The 23,079-nt window shown below is 52.4% G+C and overlaps 1 protein-coding gene across 1 annotated transcript in view; it reads right to left on the bottom strand.

The window, feature by feature from the left end:
- Window positions 1-3,620: 3,620 nt before the first annotated feature.
- LOC118574708 (guanylate cyclase D) overlaps window positions 3,621-23,079 on the bottom strand; it is a 37,630-nt gene continuing 18,171 nt past the window's right edge. Inside the window, exons 10-19 of the mRNA XM_036175628.1 lie at window positions 22,866-23,022; window positions 22,502-22,642; window positions 19,267-19,415; window positions 17,232-17,398; window positions 13,834-14,026; window positions 9,689-9,863; window positions 8,844-8,942; window positions 7,737-7,831; window positions 6,056-6,141; window positions 3,621-3,729 (exon numbers count right to left, since the gene is read on the bottom strand). Coding sequence (XP_036031521.1) covers window positions 3,621-3,729; window positions 6,056-6,141; window positions 7,737-7,831; window positions 8,844-8,942; window positions 9,689-9,863; window positions 13,834-14,026; window positions 17,232-17,398; window positions 19,267-19,415; window positions 22,502-22,642; window positions 22,866-23,022 — 1,371 coding nt within the window. The remainder of the gene's footprint in view (window positions 3,730-6,055; window positions 6,142-7,736; window positions 7,832-8,843; window positions 8,943-9,688; window positions 9,864-13,833; window positions 14,027-17,231; window positions 17,399-19,266; window positions 19,416-22,501; window positions 22,643-22,865; window positions 23,023-23,079) is intronic.

The following is a 23,079-nucleotide window of genomic DNA, read 5'->3' as shown; positions in this document are numbered from 1 at the left end:
CTTGGGCTCAGGAGCCAGGAAAGGGCACTGTGGGGGCATGAGAGAGAGACTGTGGAGGCTGCTGGTGCACACAGGGACAGAAGCCTAAATCGTCCTGCGTCTCTGGCCTTCCCTTTGCTCTCCCACAGCCTGACATGCTATTGGCTCGACCTCGATCTCTGTCCCCAGTGCTCTCCTTACTTCCTTTATCCACCATGCAGACATCTGTGTAGGCCTAACTGGTTCCTCCGTTGCCTTCATTCCAGAATGTTCCCACTTCACCACTGGGGCCCCACTCTATCTCCCTGTTGGGGGTGGGGGATGGGAGGTGGAGCTGCCCATGTCCCTTCATTACTCTGTAGCTTGTGGGTCTGCCAGGTGGCTTTAGAGTTGAGGTTCAGTTCTGCCATGGGGTGGCTGGGTGACCTTGAACCCAGCCTGAATGCCTTCATCTAAAAAGCTGGCCCCTGCTTACCTCATGGGACTATGGAGAAGATGGAGTTCCACACACTCCATCCACGTTACTTCCTGGGTTTGGTGACTTGAAAGGCGTTCTATGGGCTGTCCATGAGAGCCTCGCAGTATGCCCAGTCCAGCAGAATGCCAAGCCTTCAAGGAGTCCAGGCCTTAGGGCTGGGGGAATGGCTAAGCCAGTAATGTGCTTCCCATGCAAGCACAAAGACCTGAGTTCTGATCCCCAGCACCCCCATACAAAGATAGATGTGTTAGTATGCACCTCTAATCCTAGCAATGGGGAGTCCAAGACTCAAGCTCATTGGCCGGGCAGTCTAGCCTAATCAGTAAACTCTGGGTACAGTGAGGGACCTGGTCTCAAAAACTAAAATGGAGAGAGGTCAAGGAAGACATCAGCATCAACCTCTGTCTACACACACACACACACACACATACACACACACACACACACACACACACACACACACACACACACACACACACACACGAGTTGCTGGGCCTCTGTGGCCAGTTCTACAGTGATTCCTAGTAACCAGGAAGATGCAGGAGGCTGAGGCCAGGCACTGGTCCACAGAGGAGTTGGTGACCAGTGGTGGTGAGAGGCAGCAGAGGGGAAAAGTACTGCCGAGGAGGAGCTCTGGTGAGCACTGTCGTGGCCAGGAGTCTGCCGAGCTTGACGGTGTGGTGACCGGTGGTGACTTTCTTCTAGGGCACCCAGAGATCTTCAAAAGCTCCCTGTTTCTCAGAGGGACCACTGGGAAGTTGGATCCAGTTTCAGAGCAGACACAGAGGAAGATGATGGAGAAAATTCTCTGCCTGGTGCCAGGCCCCGTTCATTCACTCCAAGCATGACAACCCCGAGAAAGTTTGGGTAAATATGGTGATGTTATCAAGCTAGACATACCCCCCACCTGACTCAGCGGGGACTGGGGACAGTCTCCAGAGCCTACTGGCAGGGATTCTTTTTGCAGTTTCAACCTTCTAGTTGGAATTAGCTGACTAAGGGATGCGAGAGCCACAAAGATGGGGAGGGCCGACAGGCAGGGGGCAGAGGGCTGCTGGCAGGGTGTTTTGGTGGAGATTCGTAGCCACCAGCAGTGGGGCTAACTAGAAAAGTGACACACACATGTGTGTGAAGTCTGTACTGCAGGCACACTGGAACAGGTTGGCGGCAAGTGGCCTGAGGGAGGCCACCGTCCTCACAACTCTGGAGGTTAGGACAATGGAAAAATCTAGATGGGAGGATTGCATGTGCCCAGGCCTGGGTTCCATCCCCATCTCATCCCCCAAAAGCTAAAGGGTGGAGTCCACTGTGGTGGATTGACTGGGTGGGTGATTGGTGTATGATGGAGAGAGAGCAGGGGATCACAGGATGAGGACAGGGACACCACCAGTCTGGCTAGACCATGCACAGTCAGGAGACCTGGGACTCCTCAAGGAAGGTCAAAGCCATCAGTGGTAGGGCCTGTCACTGAGTGCCTCCCTGTCTGTGGAGGAAACAATCTGGCTTGCCTCCCAGGAGAGGGTACAATAAGCCTTACAAGCCAGGGAAAGTGCTGAAAATGAGCAGTACCTACTTGTCACTTGGTAGGAAGTATGACTAATGGAAGCTCAGTAAACCCTTTGACACATGCCTCTCAGTGCCCCCAGGCCTTCTGCCTGGCGACAGGACATTGCCATCTCTCACTGCCCTTCAGTGGTCAGGTGGGGTCCCCAGGCAGTTGGGGGAGCCAGGAGCCTATAGCAGAAAAGGCCGTCTGTTTCTGGAATGCCTTGCCTGCCCCCTAGTGGACATCTTGAGAGCCATCCTGCCGAGACTGGAGCCTGGAACAGGACACGCGCGAGGGTCTGGAAAGAGGGACTTAGGAACTTAGACCCTTCGAAGGGAGCCAGGATTGGCGTAGGGACCTTGGCTTCTCACTAAGGAGCTGCGAGCCCTCTCCCCCAAACCTCAAGGCTGGCCAGAGACTATGTATAGCAGATGATCAATACCTGTGTCCTTGATCTGCTGCATTTAACGGGCTGAGTAAGGCTGCTGCCCCGTGATGGAAAGGGCAGCCATAGCAACTGCTAAGTCATTCAGAGAAGGGGTGGGGAGAGGACTGTAGCAAGAGGAGGAGAACGGGGCTTTTCGGGTGGGTTTTGATGGGTGTGTAGGGGTTTGCTGGGTGTTGGAAAGGGCAAAGGTCATTTAGGTAGACAGCAGCAGGAGCATGCTGGGTGGGGCAGAAGGTCTTCATGGTCCTTGTTTAAATACACCCAAAGTCACACAGGTAGGAGGGCCAGGTAGAGGGACTCTGGACGCAGTGACCCTAGACAGGGTTTCCCAGAACCCTCAGGATAAATCCTGCAGCTCCCCCTCCCATGGGATCTTTTGAAGGAGAGTTTGTTTAGTGGCTCCCTCCCCCCACCCCGCCCCTGCCCCAGGCTTCTCCCCTCGTGGGGAAATGAGTTACATGTGTGCCTGATTTTGCTGGCTCTGAAAGAACCCTCAGGGATTTGGGGAGCATTCTTTGATGTGCCATAGTTTAATGAGTTGGGCTTTTTCCTTTCTTCTTCTGAACCTGACAGCCAAGGAATTGGCAGCCCCTCCCCCACTCCCCATCCTGAGATTCTGGGAGCACACACTGGACTCTCAGCACAGTGCTCCCAGCTGCTGACGTTGTAGGCTGGTTCTGATGAGGCAGGAGAATAGGCAGGGCTGGGAGCTTCCTGAGGGCCCAAGGATATACTTGAAGCACTCTTAGAGAGGATAGCACACAGGTTCTGTGTGCTGTGATGGGGGAAGGGTGTGGCGCCATCCTGGTCTGAGGAGCCCTCACCTGCCTGGCTTTTACTTTTCCCAGAAGAGCTGTGCCACTTGGAGCACATCCCGCCTTACTCTGCCTTGCCCCTTAGCCATGTGGTGGGGACAGGGTCCTCCAGAGGAGCCAGGGGCTTGGAAACAGTGAGCTCTCTGCATCAAAATGGCTTGTCCAACTCAGAGTAAAGAAGTGCGGGGTGGAAGGGAGTATTTCTACTTTTATTGTTTCTCTGGCAGGAGGTAAGGGGAAGACAGCAGTCCCTCATGGGTGGCGGATCACCAGGGAGCTGACTAGGCATTCCTCGTGGGAGTGGGGTGGGGTTGGGGCATCTTGGCTGCCTTGGGTCCAACCACTAACTTCCTATCAGGGACCTGGCTCAGCCTCCCCTGACCTCCTGGGCTCAGCCAGACCCTGGCGTGCTTTGGCAAAGCCGGTCCGAATTTCTTGGTTTATACGGTCCTGCCAGGGGTCTCTGAGGAGAAAGGAAAGAGGAGGATCAGAAACAAGTGTGAAACAATAGTGATAGGTGGCTTTTACAGGGGGCAGATATGCCTTCCACTCTGTGTCTACTGACAGCAGCAGGCTGCCCTGGGCACACTGGGCACACTGGCACACTGGGCACACTGGCACACTGGGCACACCGGGTTGATCTTCCCCATCTTTGCACTGTGGGAGCAATGCTCAAACATGTGATGTCTTCTTCATGGCCACACAGTGGCTCCTCATCCGCCTGTGTGGCCACCCACTCCTCTGTACCTACTTGGGATATGACTCTGGGAGGCACTGGGACAAGGTTCCCTGGACACCCCTCATATACGTTCACTTTCTCATGCTCTGCCCAGAGTGCCTGGATCTGGCCAAGCCAGCACTGCTTTGATCAAGAGAAGGAGGCAGGCATCTGAGGGACAGTCAAGACTTCACAGCAATCTACAGGGGATTTGGTTGACACTGGGGGTAAAACCCAAGGCTTCACACATATTAGGTAAGCATTCTGCCACTGAACCACACTCCCAGCCCTCAGGATACTTTTGATGGTGTTCAGGAAGGGCAGAGGGAAATGAAGCTGTGTGTGTGTGTGTGGGGGGGGGGTCTCCCTGAGGTGTGATCTGGGACAGGACTCTGAGTTCTGCTGCCCTGAGTGGCTACGCCACCGCATGGTCGGGGTCAGGCTTCTGTCCCTGATCTCTGCCTGACTTTTGGTGGAAATAGTGTGTGTAAGCAGATGCTTTATGTGTGCATGAGTGCCTGCGTGTGTGATTGTGTGTATGTGTGCACGTGCGCGCTCACTCTGAGCACAGACCTTCCCATGCCTGCCTGAGGCTCTGGGTCAGGCAACAACACTCCTTGCATCTAATCTCCGGTTTCCTCCCTCCCTGAGCCAGAAGATGAAAATGTTCCTGGCACTTTCTAAAGTTTCTGTCTAGGAATAGAAAAGCCATCAGCTGAGGGAGCTCCAGTTGATAAATGGTGGCCACGCCTGCAGGCCCCAGTCCTGGGACAGGGTAGTCAGGGGCAGACAGGGCTTCCCTGAGTGTGGGCATGGGCAGCGCCTGGCTGGGGACCCAGCAGGAGGTGACTGGGCCTTCATCAGTTGTGACCAGGTCGGGTGCATTGAGGGAACTTGTGAGCTGAGGTCTGAAGTACAGGAAGAGGCGGGGCTGCTGGGGGTGTGGCTCAAGGGAGGAGCTGGGTCCCAGCGCTTAAGAAAAAAAAGATGAACACTTAATGACCTGAATGTCAGGACACCTTAAGCCGTAGCAACAGCAAGAGCAAAGGCCCTGAGGGGAGACTTGAGGTATGCTTTGGGAGGCAGCTCAGAAGCCCATGAGCAGCAGGTGTCCAGCTGCAGGAAACAGCAGAAAATGCACTGGGGAGGACAGACCTGGCAATTGCTAAGAGCAACCAGTTAGAGCCGTGGTTCTCAGCCTTCCTAACGCTGAGACCCTTCAATACAGTTCCTCATGGTGTGCTGACCCCCAACCATAACATGACTTAATAGCTGTAATTCTGCTACTGTTATGAATCGTAATGTAAATATCTGATATGTGAGCCCCAAACGGGTCGTAACCCACAGATTGAGAACCGCTGAGTTAGAGGCTCTGGTGAAGGGAACATTTTAACCCAATGTGGGGTCATCTGGGAGGGACCCAGTGCATTCCCAGCTCAACCTCCCCTGGTGGACTGAACCCCTTGGCCACCATGGTCCCAGGACCTTCTGTTCTTTGGCTACACCTATGCCTGCTGCCTTGGCCCCTGGAGGCTCTTACACAGGCAGGGGAGTGAGGGACAGCCTGTTGGAGCAACCTGCTACTGTTCACATGGCCCCCAGTGAAGGACATGGTGTCCCCAAGGATGCAGGGCAGAGTATGCTGTCAGAGGCACAAGCAGTGAAGAATCTTCCTTGTGCAGCCTTTTGGTGTCTTTTTAATATGAGTCACAAGACTGTGGAAGATGATAATAAGGTCAGCTCAGAATAGAAAGACCCTCTGTGCTGGGTGCGCATGGCATGCCCTTGTATGGTGTCCCCACAGATGGTCTGTTTGTGGAGATTTTGAGGGGATACAGGAAGCTCTCATGCAGGCCAACTGAGCATCATGGATCCCCCCAGTTGCACCCCAAACAGCCTGGCTGAGCCAGGCTGTGCTGCAGACACAGCGACCACCCACCAGTGCAGACAGTGCTTAGTTAGCACAGGGCAAATGATGTGCATTTCAGGCCTTATCAGGTCTTTGCCAATCTAAAGTAACTCATCTCTAATGGGGGTGTGTTCTGGCTTTGGGGAATCCCTCCTCACTCACCCAGGTCTGATAGACAGAGGTGTAGGAAGGGGCCTACAGAATCCAACCTTCCCTGTCAGCCAGTAGGTCTCCTCCAAGCCCTTCCCCTGGAACAAAGAAGAAGAGGTGAGAGGCCCTGGCCCAGAGGAAACTTTCCAGGCAAGAAGTCTGGTTCTGCCTCTTGACAGCTGCGTGACTTCGGCCAACTTACTTCACCTCTCTGTGCTTTCTGTCATCTCCTAAAGCCATTGTGAGGACTGAATAATAAAATACCTATCAGTTACAGAGATGGGCAGGCCCGGAGCACTAAAACCTGAGGCTTGCACCCTGTAGATTCCCTTCCAGCCTCCCTCAGAAGACTCTGCTGTCTCCCCTGGGATCATGTGGGTGGGAGCTGTAGGACACTGAGGTCCTATGCTATCCCACCCCTCTGGGTTCTTCTATGACCCAGTCCTCTGTTTCTCAGGACACACCACACTATGCTCATGTCCCCAAGTCAAACAGTCCTGCCCTGGGCTCATCCCACCCATGTCTTCCCCCTGCCCCAGCCCTGTCAAGCCCAGGGTGACACAGACAGATATTGGCCCTCAAAAGCTTGAGGACCATGCCCTCAGTGGGTGCCTCCTGCTGCGGCACCTCCTGCTGTGGCATCATCCTAGTGTCATGAGGTGAATACAGAGAATGCCTGATTCTGAGGTCCAGTCATAGCCCGGGAAGGGGGTTGGCCTTTAAACTAGGCAGCCCCTGCCTCCTAGTCAGGCCTGCCCCTAGCAGAGGAACTGGGGGTGGAGGAGCAGAAGAGGGTGAGGTAGGAGAAGTCACTGCCTTCATCAAGCATCACATAAAAAAAGAAAGAGAGAAGGAAGAAAGGGAGGGAGGGAGGGAGGGAGGGAGGGAGGGAGGGAGGGAGGGGGAAGGAGGAAAGAAGGGAGGGAGGGAGAAAGAGAGGAAGGAAAGGAAAAAAGGAAAGAAGAAAGGAAGGAAATGCCAGTGTTCAAGACTTTTCTGTGCCTTGAAGGATCTCATGGCGAGGCTCAGCCCAGGGTCACACTATGGAGAGCTGTTCATGGGTGCACAGAGAAGTTGTGACTGCCACTGAAGAAAGTGGGGATGTTCTTGGGCCAGGGTAGGTACAGTGATAGGTGATGTCTGATCTGGGTTCTGAGGGATGCCCAGAAGCCCAGGAGTGTTATAGAGATGGCAATGAGCTCGCAGCCTTCACCAGATTGGGTCATGGGCTAGTCTTTGCTTTTCTAATTGAATCTCTTCAACTATGTAATACAAGGGTAATTTGTTCATTTCACAACTGCTCTGAGGGCTGTATGTGTTATGTGTGTTATGTGTTATGTGTGTTAATGTGTTATGTGTGTTACATGTGTTATATGTGTTAAAGTGTTATGTGTGTTACATGTGTTATGTGTGTTAATGTGTTATGTGTGTTATATGTGTTATGTGTGTTAATGTGTTATGTGTGTTATGTGTGTTATATGTGTTATGTGTGTTAATGTGTTATGTGTGTTATATGTGTTATGTGTGTTGGGCACCAGAGTACTACACAGGTGGATCACTAGTAGCCACCACATCTCTGCCTGCCCCTGAAGAAACTTTTCTTGATTCTAAATTTAGGGAGCAGAGAGGATCACCTCTATGCCCAGCTCACACAAACTGGCCGGCTGAAACGGTCCCCAGGGCAGTCCCTCACCTTCAGTTCAGTCTGGCCTCTGACATCGATCATGTAGCCTTCATCCAGGCTGAGCAGGGTCTGGACGGTGCTTCGGCTGATGTGGATTCTGTAAGCTGGAAAGGCAGGCAGAAAGCAAGCCACCACTCCCTGGTGGCACCCACTTCTCTAAGAGCCACAACCCTAGCCCCAATGAATGTCACAACACAATTATGATGCCCATGATGCTTTCTCCTAAACCTCTCACTCTCATAGACAGCTGGTTGTTGAAAGAGCCCCCAAGAAAAAACAAATCACGTTGATGAAGCGTTAGAAGGGGAGGTCCCTGGCACACAGTGTTTACCTGTGGGGCTACCACACCCAGTTACACAGTGTGCGCACTGAGCTACCTTAGGACGATACAGCACCGTTTACACACACAAGACCTGGCAGTTTGGGGTGGCCTTCTCCTCACCATCAGAGCAGGTCCTCCCCAAGCAAGGGCCTAACATGTTGGAGATATCTACATGGTAGTGTTGGAGCTGATCTAGCATAACAGAGTTGGCATGCAGCCAAATAAAATCCCAAACTGGAAGCGGGTCACATCACTGTAAAAGAAGGACATGGAGGTCTTCCAGGCAGAGCCTGCTCAAGGTCACTGGACAAGTCAGTTGCAGAGCTAGGGTGAGGATCCAGGTTTTCTGCCTCTTGAATCATGGTCTTCTCTGCTAATTCTCCCATGAGATCATCATAAAAACTCCAGGGAAAGCCGGGCAGTGGTGGCGCACGCCTGTAATCCCAGCACTCAGGAGGCAGAGCCAGGCAGATCTCTGTGAGTTTGAGGCCAGCCTGGGCTACCAAGTGAGTTCCAGGAAACGTGCAAAGCTACACAGGGAAACCCTGTCTCGAAACCACCCCCCACCAAAAACAAACAAACAAACAAACAAACAAACAAACAAACAAAACCTCCAGGGAAAGTTAGAGAACACATGTCCTTTCCTACTGTGACCTTGTGACCTTGCTGTCTGTCACCTAGGGTATGCTGCCACCAGGTGGGGACATGGTGACTGAGTACTGCTTCCCACAGCCAGTTTGGGTTTATTTAGAAAGACTTCCCCCAGGGGCAGGGTAGAAGTTGAAGATACTCACGTAGCCCTGTGGATTCCATCCGGGAGGCAGTGTTGACAGTGTCCCCAAAGAGGCAGTACCTAGGCATGGTGAGACCCACAACACCTGCCACGCAGGGCCCTGAAATCCAAATGTGCCCAGGGAGCTCCAGGAGGCCTGGCAGAGGGCCCGGCCTCAGCCTCCCCAAGCCACCACACCACCTTTTGTGAGCCTTGAGCTAAGGAGCGTGCTGTCTGGAGTCAATGGCAACACCAAAGGGGTGGTGCATGTGCTAGACCAGCCATGTGGGCCACAGGGAAACAGTAGCCAGTACTGAGGTGAGGGAAGCAACCCAGAGACGCGCAATAGCTGACCTATGTCTTGAAAGGAAGATGGATGGGCAGGTTCGAAGGCCTGGGAAACTACAGCTGAGTGTGGGTGAAGAGTTGGTGGGGAGCCACAGCAGGGAGACTGGAGAGGTCAGTGAGGGCTTTGGGGCTACAAGGGGGCCTCCACTCTGCACTTGAGCCTGCAGGGGGGAGCCACAGAGGGGAGGGGCCATAGAGGCTCTGAGGCCTTGCCCACACCTAGGTCAGCAGACATTGTTGCCCCCATGTCTATATAGGAGATTTCTGCCTCTTCTCTCAGACTAATGGCTTCTCCATGTGGAATCAGATGCCCTTGACCAGATGCTAAGGGCAGACCATCACGAACTAAGTAAAGTTTGTAAACTGGAGTGCCTAGATCCTTTGGCAGAAGGTAGCCAAGGATCACAAAGCTTTTCTGGCAGTGTCTGGATGCCAGAGGCTCAGATGCAGCACCTGGGGTTCACCCACCACCCTGGGAGTTCTGGGAAGCCTGGCCCTGGCCCCCAGCCCTCTGCCTACCTGAGTGCAAACCGGCCCTGACACAGATGGGCACATCAGGTGCATGCCTCATCCGGAAGTTGCCTGCATAGCTAAGTATGTCCAGGGCCATGTTGGCGATCTCAGCCGCATGCCGACTCCCATTGCGCCGAGGGAGCCCAGATGCTACCATGTAGGCATCTCCAATGGTCTCTACCTGCAAACGACAATCTCCTGTTGGACTAGCCTATGCTACAACCAAACCTACAAGCCACCAATCAGGAGGCCCCCAGCGCCCACCCCTCAGCCCTAGATCTCACACACTCTGTAGCCTCTGCCAGACTTCCAGGCCCAGGCACTCAGCACTGAGCCATGAGTTTCAGGTGGCCTCTGTCTATAAGGCAGATGGCAGGTCTGTCTGTCTCTGATAGCAGACCCAGGAAACAGTGTGCTCGAGGACACAGCAGCCAGCCAGGGCTTCATCTGAAGAGGGCACCTAGCAGGGACAGTCTGGTGTCCCGACTCTATTGGCTTCCATGGATACTGGGAAGAAAGTGGGTTCTAGGGCAGCATGGAGCAGTCTGTGATCCTTGCACTCATGAGGCTGAGGCAGGAAGATTGCTGCAAGTTTGAGGCCAGCAATCCTTGTGCTATATAGAAAGACCTTGACTCAAAAGAAGAAGGGGTGGGGGGCTTGAAATGACTTAGTGGATAAGAGTACATGAAGCTGAGCTTGGTGACTTGAGTTTGATCCTCCAAATCCTTATGGTGGAAGGAGAGAACTGATCCCCACATGTTGCCCTCTGCTCTCCACACACACACACACACACACACACACACACACACACACACACATACACACACACTAAAAAGGAGGAGGGGGTAAAGGAAAGAAAGTTCTGTAACCAAGCAGACCATCTGTTCCACCCCAGCTTTGCCGCTGGCACAGGTAGAGGGCTTCCCTTGCAGCTACAGTTTCCTCTCTGTGACCCCTGTATGGTCAGAACTGTTTGTTTCTTGGGACACCACCTGCCACACCCCACCTCAGCCATGTACCCTGGCTCTTACCAGCTGGCCCTCCCACAGCCCAGTACTTCTGAGCTCAGTCCAGCCACACGCTGGCCCTCACAGAGGTGGTGTGCCCAGAGATGCCTGGTGACGATCCGCCACCTGCAAGAGAGGCAGTGACTGCCTGTAAGGTATGTGCTTCCTTTAGACGTGGCTGGGGGCGGGGCAGTTACAGCAGAGAGGCAGACTCGAGGTCTGAATTCTAGTGAGCATGCTAGTGGGGTCTAACTGTGCCACTGGCTCACTGTGTAACCTCGGGTGGGGATCTTTCCCTCTCTGAGCCTCACGTGTGTTAAGGGCTACATCATCCTACCAAGGGCTAAGTGAAGCATGCAGTGAAGACCGTCAGGCCAAGCTCCCACTCCTAAGGTACTTGCTCGGCATGGCATGCATACTTCTTCCTTCCTGGTTGCCAGTGGAAGCTTGGGAGTAGGGAAGAGCTGGCAGTCAGCCAGTGCTGGCATTATGTTGTGACTGGGTGAAAGACAGAACTTCCTCTCCTAGTCATCAGACTAGTCCTGAACCACAGGCACTTCAACCCTCACAACAGGAGCTTCAGGCTTGGAGGGCGGACAAGTTCACGCTGTTTAATAGCTTAGATGGCCAGGGCCTCACACCTCCACACCCCAGGCCAAGCTGGGTATCCACACCCTTGTCCTCCTATAGGCTGGCCTCAGGCCTTGTCCGAGGCCCTGAGTCCCAGCACTCAGTTCCACACCACACACAGAAAAGTGCTTACTTAGCGATGGTGATGCTGGGGTGGTCTTTTCACCCCCACCCCACGCCTCCTTCTAACCCTCACCCCTACCCCACTCTTCCACCCTCCACCCTCCCCTGACCCCCACAAATGCAGGAAGTGTTTGTTTGAATGGCTGCTTTTCAAACCAGAGAAGATTCAAAGCTGTAACTAGATCCTGCTGCTGATATGGGGGTGGTGGTGGTGGTGGTGGTGGTGGTGGGAGGAACCAAGGCAGATGGTGGGAGTGATGAGAGATGTGTCACACATCACAGGGACTGGGCCTGCTGTGCCCCGCATCTGGAGGGCTGTGCAGGCCTTGTTTGATTTCATTTCCCTCTGCCGGGAAGATGCAGGCCTCTTGGCCAGAGTTCAGAGCACAGCCAAGGCGTGATTCAGAGCTGGGAGGGATACATGTGTGAGGAAAGATTAACAGAGGCAGGAGAGACAGGCCAGGGTGACTCAGGGCGGATCAAAGCTCGGGGGCTCAGGGAGACACCTGTGGGACCCACAGGAGGCTGGGGTGTGGGCCACCAGACACCACTTGGAGCCTGGAGTACCGCACACGGCCCCCAACAGCAGAGCCTCTGTGGGTCACCCCCTGTACTGTCTGCCAGGGCTAGTGCCCATGGTAGCCTGTGGACGCTCCGATTCCTCCTGGCTCTGCTCCTGTCTGTCTGCTCCAGACAGGCCTCCTTCCTCTCTGGGCCTCAGGATTAAGTTACCAAGTTCTGTAAAGAGGAATTTTAAGAGTGCCAACCAGAGCACCTCACCATGTCTGGAGGCAGATGGGAGACTGGAAGGATGGCTAACAGGGGAGCAGGCAGGAGGAAAGAGGTAGATTAGCCAGAAAGAGGAAGGAGCAAGTGAGAAGGTCTGGTGGTGTGAGACTCGAACTCTCAGAGAAATGTGGAGGTCCACAGAGAAGGAGCGGTTTGCAGCAAAGGCACTCAGAGAAGAGGTGGGTCAACTCCAGAGGGCTTGCAGGGGCCATTGTGACCTGCCACTTTATCCCAAGAGAGTCTAAATCTATGTCATGAAGAAGGTGACATCCTACAAGGGGCTGAGGACCTAAGTGCAAGTTCAAGCCTCAGGTTCACATAAGCCATCTGTAAGTTAGAGGGCCAGCACTTCCCTCACAAAGCCCTTAACACAACATCCTATATACAGTAGGTGCTCCATAAGTGCTGGGACAGACACTATAAATAATGCAAATACAGTATGCTCGCCTGCTCCATCCCCTGACTCCTTCCAGCTTCTGCCCCTGCCCTATCCCCCAAGGGCTATGGCTCAAAGGAGTTGCTGGACCACATACAGGATAAAAGCCAACAGGGCTTGAGTGGAATGACACCTGGACCCCCGTCTCCACGTTCTCTGTCACATCTGGAGCTGCCCTGGGGCACCAGCTCCTAGATGAACATAAGGGGCAGGGTTGTAGGAGGCAGGGATGCAGGAGGCAGGGATGCAGGGAGGTCTCTACAGCACAGTGGAGCTGCAGAGGAATCAGTGAGCTACTTGCTCTTCCATTCACAGCTGACACATGCTTCTATGTCTTCTGTGAACTGCCAGGATGGAGGTTGTCTGACCCACGGATGAGGAAACAGACCCAGAGAGGGGAAGATATTTGGCCAAAGCAACACATTTGGCCATGCTGGAACCAAACCCAGGATCTAGAAACACATCAGGAACAGGTCATGGAAGGTCTTGGTGCCTCTGCCAAGACTCCTAGTGTCTGTCTCCCCACAAGGTGGGGACCAGAGCTGGCTTGTCTCTGTACCCATGTTCCAAGCACAAAAGGGCTTGCCCATGAAAATGTTAAAGGATAAACAGACAGTCCATGGACATGTGAATGTTGTGAACAAATAAACTCAAAATGACACACTCTCCATCCCTCTTTGGATCCACATCCCTGCAATGTGGCTACAACAGCTCCCATCCACATCTAGTGTTGCCGTATTGTCTTCCTTGGCCAACAGAATTTGTCAGGAAGAGCAGTGTGCCAATCCCAGGCTAGCGCTCAAGAAGGCAGCAGGCTTCTGCCCTCCCTCAGAACCCAGCCGTGCATGTGAACCATCTCAGAGAGACCACAAGCCAGAGCTGAATCCCTCAAGTCAAGGTTCCAGAGATGCAGAAAACCAAGCTAAGAGTATAAAGATGACCACCTTGCCTGCAGCTAGCCAGAGATGTGTGTGAGTCAGGAGTATCTTCCAGCTCATTCTGAGGCTTGCAACCAATGGTTTCATTGTATGCTACTGGACTTTGAGGTTATTCATTACACAGCATTGGTTAATTGACACAAATGCACAGGTATGTGGATGGAAACAAATTTGTGGCATGCAACTGCAGAGGGAGGAAGAAAAGGCGAGTCTCTGGTTGTCCTCACCTTATACACGTCGTGGCTGTCCAGAACAGCATCAAACAGCGTGTAGAGGTCGTTGAGGAAACCCACCACCTCAATGGGCTCACTCAAGGCTGAGATGGTGGTGAAGCCCACGATGTCACTGAAATAGATGGTGACCTGGTCAAAGTACTCTGGCTCCACAGTCGTCCCCATCTTCAGAGCATTGGCAACAGACCTGAAAGGATGGGAGGGACCAGGTGAGGACCCTGTTTTTACAGTTGGGAGGCTGTTCCCCATTGGCCGGTGTGCTGTGGGATGTCCATCTGTACGCTGTGAATATGTGTTTCTCTCATTGGTTGATAACAAAGTTGTTTTGGCCTACAGCCAGGCAGAATAAGGCTGGGCGGGAAAACCAAACAGAAATACAGGGAGAAGAAGAGGAAGGAGGAGTCGGGGAAACACCACCCAACCACCAAGGAAGCAAGACCTGTAGAAAATGAGGTAACAATCCACGAACCATGTGGCAAAGCATAGATAAGAAATATATGTTCATTTAAATGTTATAGCTAACCAGTAATAAGCCTGAGCCATCAGCCAAACATTTATAATTAATATAAGCCTCTGAGTGATAATTTGGGAATTGATTGCAGAATGGGATGGGGTGGAGAAAAGCCTCCGATTACACCAGTGTGCCAGCTATGCTGTACAGACCTGTCCTGACTTTCTTGGCAGTGATCTGGGAGCTCTGTGGCTACTCCTTGCTCCCAAGGTGTGGGCAGTAGGAGCTCAACACTTGTCTGCATAGCTCAATGTCCAGTGCATGGGGGAAAGGCTAGTAAAGTAGGTTAGATAAATGGGAAGAAATGAGGCTGGGGTAGGGGGACAGTTCAGTTAGTAAAGATGCTGTGCAAGAGTGAGGACCTGAGTTTGATTCCCAGAACACACATGAAAGTCCAGGGTGGTATGCAGGGGTAATTCTAGCACTGAGGAGGCAGAGACCAAAAGGCCTCCAGGATTGCCCGTCAGCCCAGCCAAATTGCAGACCATGAAGAGAAATTCTATCTCAAAAAACCAACATGGAAGGTATTCTAAGAAATGACACTTGATGTTGACCTCTGTTCTCATACATGTTCACTCAAGTGCCAAAATGAGTAGGGGACATGAAACTGTTTGTGCTCACAGACATTCACTAGGGCAACCTAGAATGTTAAGCACACAGGGTTGTTCCTTCAAGGAAAAGAATACAAAACCCATTTCCACCCAGAAGGCTGGAACAGACATGCTTTCTAGCCTGGTGACCTTTGTGCAATCTATGTGGCCAGAACCGGTACCTGACCTCTCCCAGACCTTCTCATAATCCTCAGTTGCTCTATAGAACCCATCTTTATGGAAGGTGTCACATGCACTTTACAAAGTTTCAAATAGGCAGGTCTCATCTGTACTTAGCTTATTTTATTCCTCAAGGAGATGTATGCATGCTTTGTTGTGCATGCAGGATTGAGTTAAGCATTGCAAGAGTAGTTCTTCACCAGATTGAGTTGTGCTTAAATATGCTGAAGTGAACAACTTGGAGTCAGACTCCCGAAGTTTGAACCAACGCTGACTCCTGAGTGGTGTTGCCCCAAACTGCCTGCTTGCCTCCAGTGGCTGGTCGCTCTGGGGCTTGAAAAGGTCACAGAGACCCCCACTACTGTTGCCCCGTGTGGGGCTATTTTCCACTGGCATTGGGTCCTTGGCTGTTGACTGAATAAAGTGGAAACAGAGAATGCAAAAATATTCCTTATCATCAGGATGTAAAGGAATATAGAAAAAGCAGTCTTTTAAGTCAACTATGAGGATCTAATTTCCTTGAGGAAGCACAGTAGGAGTGGGGAGCCCTGGCTGGAGGCCGCCCACTGTTTTCATAATAGCATTTATGCCCTTGAGATCATGTAACAGTTGAAAATTATTCTTTGGTTGTTTTTTTGTTGTGAATTACAAAGAGAAGGGAATCCCAAGGACTGACTGGAGGTTCTATATGTCCTAATTGTAATTGTTCCTGTACTAGAACATGGGCCTGTTTTAATTTTTCCCCATGAAAGGTCAAGTCATACTGGCAAATCCATACTGGGTCAATTTCTCCCTTGATTCTGGGCTGGGGGTTGCCCCCGGGAGTCTAAAGGCTTACCATCCTTGTAAGTTTTGGATCACTATTTCTTCCCTCAGTGTTTTCCCTTTTTGCATCTTGGGGAAAGGCAGGGGGTCTGGGGCATGGTTGGAGCTTGGAGCCTCGAGCTGGGCATGAGGAGCCAGGGACAGCCTCAAGGGCAACTCCTTAGCGCCACCGCCACCACTTGAGCAAGGGTGGGAGCCCCTCAGCCCCTCAGCAAGTCTGGAGGATCCTCCTCTTTATTAAAGTCCTCTTAAAGAGGTCCAAGAAATGCATTACTGCAGTTCAGATCGCAAACTGACTGACAGGATTTTATGCTCCTTGTTCCTTAGTCAGGAAACCAAGGACTGAATTGTACAGTCACCTGTACAAAGCCACAGAGCTGTTGCTCTAAATATTTTGCTCCTTTGGATTTTTAACAGACACCTCAATAATCGTATAAAATGCCTTACAAGACTAAGAAGAATCCACGCTATTGCACTCTCCCGCTTACGGTTGAGACTCCTGGGTGAGAGGATCTAACTCCTACCCTCTGCTTCTATTTAAATAAAAAATCCCAACTTCTCTGAGGGTCAAGCCCCACATGTTCAGCATCTCTTTGAGGAACAAAGTAAGCTAAGTACAGATGAGACCTGACTAGGTTGAAACTTTGTAAAGTGCATGTGACGCCTTCCATAAAGATGGGTTCTATAGAGCAACTGAGGAAGACAATTTTATGAGAAGGTCTGGGAGAGGGTCAGGTACCAGCTCTGCTACAAAAGTCACCAGGCTAGAAAGCATGTCTGCTCCAGTCTGGGTTTTGTATTCTTCTCCTTGAAGAACAACCCTGTGTGCTTAACATTCTAGGTTCCTCTAGTGCAGTGGTTCTCAACATGTGGGCTAAGACCCTTTGCAGGGTCAAATGACGGTTCACAGGGGTCACCTAAGACCATGGGAAAACACAGATCTTTACATTATGTTCATAAAAGTTGCAAAATTACAGACTTGAAGTAGCAACAAAAATAATCATACGGTTGGGGTCATCACACACGAGCAACTGTATTAAAGGGTCACGCCCTAGGAAGGTTGAGAACCACTCCTCTAGTGTGTGTCTGTGAGTGCAAAGACCTCCATGCCCCCAGGCACGTGTGTGTGTGTGTGTGTGTGTGTGTGTGTGTGTGTGTGTGTGTGTGTGTATGCTCACACAGTAAGCAGAAATGAATTGGAGGCCAGGTTCTCTGAGCATGTCCCGAGTTCTAGAGCCCCGGAGGAAAGTAGACTAGAGGCACACTCGCATCCCCGGGCCACTCACGGAGGGAGCATCTGTGAGAGCAGCCTTTCTGTCTTCCGCCTCTCCAGTTCCAGCTCCTCAGTCCGCTCCTGGACCAGGCCCTCCAGGCTTTGGGAATACTTCTCCAGCATCCGCAGCATGGATTCAGCAACACTCACAGTCTTCTCGCCTTGGTTGATGCTTTTGAACTGGAGAGAGAACAAGGTCTCAGTTTCACTCGTAAGGATCAGTGCCCCCTGCCCACAGCTGGGGAGTGAGCCAAGCAGAACTCTGCCTGGGGAGATGGGTTGAAGTGGCGGCAGATATGTGAATCAGCAGGACACAGGGGCGCAGAGGGTTGTGGGGGGACCTCTGGTTGGGGTGGGTAAGTAGGAACAGAAGCTTAGCAGAGGAGTTTGTGTCTGGACAAGCATTATCATCGACAGACATACAGCTAGATTACATGTGGTCTCGTAGTGACTTTGTAGGCAGGGTACTCTGTGTTCCTCTCAAAGGCAGATGGATGGATGGATAGAGTCATTATGGATGGGCAAATGGATGAATGGGGGGCATGATGAGTGGATGGATGGATGAGTGATGGATAAGTGATGAATGGACAGACAGAGTGGAAGGATGGACAAATGGATAAGTAGAATATATAAAATTCCATTTTACTTCAACCTCTCTAAATATCTGAGGGCATTAGGACCAAAGACAACTAAAGATTAAGGGAATAAAAGGTTAAACCCAGGAGTGAGGTTTGCATGTAGAAACCGATCATTGTTTAGAGATAAGCTTCTTAGCAACAAAACCAAAATGGAAACATAGAGCACACAATCCACCAATGCCCAGGCAGACAACAGAGGCTTAAATCCATTGTTCTAAAGAAACACAGCTACTACCATTGCCAAACAGACAGAAGTCTTCATATCAGGACACTGTGGCCCTAAATGAAGCCTCTTCCCAGCCCTCACACGGAGGCTAAGAGAACAGGGGAGGTTAGTCACCCAAAACAGCAGGTGAAAGTTGAGTAGGGTGGGCCCTTCTGCCCCAGGCCTTCCTGATGTGTGATGCAATCCCACCTTCATCATGCCAAGCACAGTGCGCGTCCATGCAGCCTTCTTTGCCATGGGCCTCGGACAGCGGCCTTTCTCCCAGTCACCCTTCACCCAGGGCCAGTGCCGCTTCCCCCGGCTTTCTAGCTAGGATGACTTCTATCCTCCCCAGGAAGGTGGCAGCCTGGTGTTTTAGGAACCTTTGGCTCATTCATGAGTTACATCTACCCCCTCCCCATCATTGTGCCCCTTGGAGCTTGTGAACTCTGAACTCCAGATGGTCATCTGTGAAGTGGGTGCTACCCACGATGCTACAGCGTGCAATGTCCCAAGGAGCCCCGTATGTTGTCTCCGTCTGCCTTGCTGCTTCTGTCCCTCCTCACCTGCCCCTCGGACCTGTTGAACTTCACCTTGGTAACAGTGCTGTGGCTGGGGACTATGAGACCAGAACAGGATGCAGTGCTGTGCCCCTGGGTTTGATGGGTTGGCCCCGGAGGAGCACTACCCTGCTCAGTCAGGCCCACACAGCTCTGAGGACATGTGCAGGCTTGTCTCAGCCTTCCAACTGCATTCTCAAATCAGGCCAGGGGGACCCCAGAGCCTATCTAATCTCCTCCTCACTGACTTGGGAAGCAAGGTTGTCTCCATAGTCACTAAAGGCTGCTCTGCTCAGGTTCTAGGAGGCCTGGATCCTGGGTGAGGCTCCCCAACAGCTCTTCAGACACACAGCCAGGTCAGCTGGTCAGGTCCCTTAGGAACTCATCTCTGCCAAGACCATGGCAATGTGCTTCAGAGCGTTGCCTTGAATATGGAGTGACTGAGAAAAGGCTGGACACTCAGGATAGCACTGGCAAACACGGCACTCTCTCTACGACTGTCCTCCTCAGAGCGGAGCTGCTGGCCTGTGTCCTATGACTACCCATCATTTCCGGGCCCTGGAAATGCATGAGGCTGGCACTGGGTGAAGCCAGGCCTGTGGGCAGGAGTGCTAAGAAGCAGCTGCGCCCCTGGGGAGCACTGACCTGCGTATGGATCTGGTCCAAGCTTGGCCTGTCATCCGGAGCTTCCTCCCAGCACTGCTGCATCAGCTGGATGCACTCATGGGGCCCCTGGTCAGGGGACACCAGTGGCCGGCACAGAGGAGGAGGAGATGCCACCTTCCGGATGATCTCTGCAGCAAACCCCATGGTTACCTTGGGTCAAGATGCCCTGAGGGATTATGGGAGGGGTCTTGTGGTAGAGCAGGGAAGGGGGAATTGGGCCCTAGGAATGCTCTCAGGACTTTCCATGTCTCCTGCACAGCTGGAGTGCACACAGCCTTGCTCTTCTCCTGGATCTGCCTCAAGCCGTGGCCAGAGGAAGGGTCTCAGACTTGGGCCAGGAGAGCTGAGTTTCAGTTCCAAATCTGCTACCACTCTCTATGGACTGGTGGAGAAGATGGCAATTAATCCCTTCAGCCTCAGTCTCCTCATCTGTGAAATGGGGTCAGAGGGCCTCTTCTTGAGGGGTGCTGAGGGAGAAGGTGGGGAAGGTAGTGGCTGGCACCCAGCAGGCTCTCCCCAAGGCTGCTGTTCTGTCACTGGCGATTCCCACCCTTGTGGTTGAAACCTGACAGCATAGCTCTCCATACCTGTCCCAACACCCAGTGACTACACCACTCCTCACAAGAGTGACTCGAATACAGCCCTCATCACCCAAGACACTCCTGCTCCGGGTGAGGCCCACACATCAAGGCCACAGAGCCCGGTGCTCTAGCTCTCTGGTTCTACCACCCCCATGCCTCAGTCCCACACCCCGTCCCTGACAACCACCTCTGGGCAAAGCCAAGAGTTCATCAAGACTGAGAAGAAGAGGGACTGGGCTCAGCACTCCGGGTCTGAGCCCTCAGATCAATGTGGGATTTCCGTAATCCATGTACATTCTATACGGGTTGGGCCGTAGCAGGGTAACCTCCCAGAAGGCCTGGGAACCTCCCCTCATGAAGCCTGTGAGGCTCAGAGGCCTCTTCCTCTACAGTGCCTACTCTCCACCAGAGGTTGGCCACTTTGTTGGGAATAGCGAAAGATCACTGTCTCTTTATGTTTTGGGGTAGGTGTTTGTTTGTTTGTTTGTTTGTTTGTTTGAGGCAGGGTCTCTCTCAGGCTGGCCTCAAAGTTATTACATAGCCAAAGATGATCTTAAATTTCTGATCCTCATGCATCCCAAGTCTACAGGCATGCACCACCATACCTGGTTATACGATGCTGAGGTTCAAACCCAGGGCTTTGTCCATGGGAAGCTAGCACTCTACTGAGTGCTACATCCTGAGGAGCTACATCCCTAGCCTTAGTTGTTGTGTTTTTGAAACAGGGCAGTCCGTGGCTTGTCTGAAACTCACAATGCAGCTCACTCAGACTGTACTCAAACTTGCTTCCTCTTGCCTCTGCTTCCAGAATGCCGAAGTGACAGGTCTGTGCTACCACACACTGGCTATTAATGACCAACATTATAAACAGGTACACTGAGGCTCACAGGGTGAAGGGGGGCACCAATACAGGCCAGTAAAAAGCAGACACGACAGTAGGCTTGATTTCCACTCAGCCTGTCTAGAGGGTCCCAGCCTCAGGCATCAGACTCCAAGGGCCTCAGACCACAGGCACTGAGAGGCTGTGTGCTTACAAAGAAGTGCGTGCAGATGGAAGTGATATAGAGCATGCACACACACACAGCTGTGTTTTAAAAGCATGCAGACTGCATTGTGATGAATGAAATGTAAATCCATTTCAAAGCATCGCAGATTTCTGAATAGCGTCTGTCATCAGGTGTTTCTGCAGTCAGCAGATAGTAAAAGCTGAAGACAGTGTGGAGGCTCCAGCAATCTGTGTAGGGGGGGTTGCGGGGAGGTGTTGGGGGGGTGCATGTGCACGGATGGCACACATGTAGAGGCCAGAGATCGATGTTGTGTCTCCCTTAATCGACCTCCATCTTATTTTTAAAGACAGCCTCTCTCACTAAACCTGGAGCTTGCCAATTCGGCTAAACTGTCTGGCCAGCAATCTCCAGGGCTCTTCCTGTCTCTCCCTCCCTAGCGCTGTGCCACCGCACCCAGCTTTTTATGTGGATGCTGGGGATCCAAACTCGGGTCTTCATGACTGAATGACAAGCACTTTGCTGGCTGAGCCGTCCTCCCAGACCTGGATTTCAGAATCTTCCAGGATAAATGATACAAGCATGATAAAAACAATGGCCCTGGGCTGGTCCCCGGGTCTTCTTGCTGGGCCAGGGCTACTGTTCACATCCACTGCATCTCTGTTCTCAACAGTACTGGCTTCTGTGTCGAAGGCTGCTCACCTGGTCCCTACGAATGTCGTGCTGGATGAGGAGACCACCAGCCAAACCCCACCCCTCTCCTTGAGAAGCCCCTGCCCTTCTTTGAGGATCACCTAAATCGTCTCTTAAGAAAAGGCTCATCGGTCACCTCCCAGGGCATCAGATGGAGCACTACAGAGAGTGCCTTGAAACTCCCAAAGGGCCCTGTGCACACAGGCATCCGAGACTCCCATTAGCCCATCCCCAAACCACCCAGGCAGATTTTACTGAGCAACTACCATATTTCAGGTCCCTGATCCAGAGTGCAAAGCTGCACACAGAATGACTTTGTGAGGCAGGCCCCCTGGTGCCCATTTTACAGATAAGGAAACAGAGGCTTAGACTGAAAAGGGATTTACTCAAAATTGTGGGGCAAATGGTTATGGAAGCAGCTTTAGGCTTAGTTCCTAAAGCTCAGCTCTGGATCCTGTACTTTCCAAGGCTGGAGAGAGCACATCCCAGGAAGCAGCAGGCTTGGACTGAGCCCTATCTGAAGGTCCATGATCCCTGTGCCCAAAGGTTGATGTTCTACCTGGAGGGCCTTACCTGGAAACACGGGACCCCATCAGGGTGGTCCTTCTTTTCCACAGCAGGCAGATGTGAGGTACGGAGACCAAATAGCCCCCAAAGTCTATTATCTCACTCCTCCCTGACCCCTGAAACCCAGGCCTGAAATGGGCAGAACTTTGGTGGAGGAAAGGGAAGGCCAGGCCTCTATGAATTAAAAGACCATCCATCAAGAGCTCAGCTGTGCCCCTGCCCCACCTTTGTGACTAAGGTCCCCTGAAAATCTGTAAGGACAGATCTCTGGGACTGGACAGACATGGTGAGGTGGGAATGCAGCAGGGGTGGGGGCAACTGCAGGAGCAGTCTGAGGTCCAGGGAGCCCTGACAGAGGGGAACACGTACCTTCTGCTGAGAGTCCCCAGGAGCAGTAGGGTGGGCTTCGGGTGAGTACCTCCTGCAAGATGATGCCCAGGCTGAAGACATCACCTTGGAAGCTGGCCTTCCCGGAGCCCCGCAGCAGCTCAGGAGCCGTCCACAGAAGCTCTGCAATCACAGGAAAGGGTCTCCTGGTGCCTTCTCTGCACCTGAGAGGACCTAGGTTAAGGGCCTCAGGTTCTTCCAGATCAGAAACCCCACCAATTCCAGGTACTGACATAGAAACTGTGGGGCACTGGAGACTCTCAGCAGAAGGTACATGTCTCCCCCTCCTTACTCCACACACACCAATATATCACACCCTACTGGGGGCCCCCTGTTGCCAACTGACCTTCTGGGGCTGGCTGTGGCCTGGAAGAACAATGAGATTCCAGGAACTCTTTATAACCATGGTCAGTGATCTTGAGCACAAAACGACTGTCCACCACACAGTTCCTGGACTTGAGGCGCCCATGGGGGAAATGCCGATGGTGCAGATACCGTATACCCTGGGAGGGGACATATGGGGTCATGAGGAGTGAGAAGGACCATGGCCTCAACCCATT

The sequence above is a fragment of the Onychomys torridus genome, chromosome 1 (assembly GCF_903995425.1).
Source record: "Onychomys torridus chromosome 1, mOncTor1.1, whole genome shotgun sequence".
Taxonomy (NCBI): Eukaryota; Metazoa; Chordata; class Mammalia; order Rodentia; family Cricetidae; genus Onychomys; species Onychomys torridus.
This window is presented reverse-complemented; position numbering and strand designations above follow the sequence as displayed.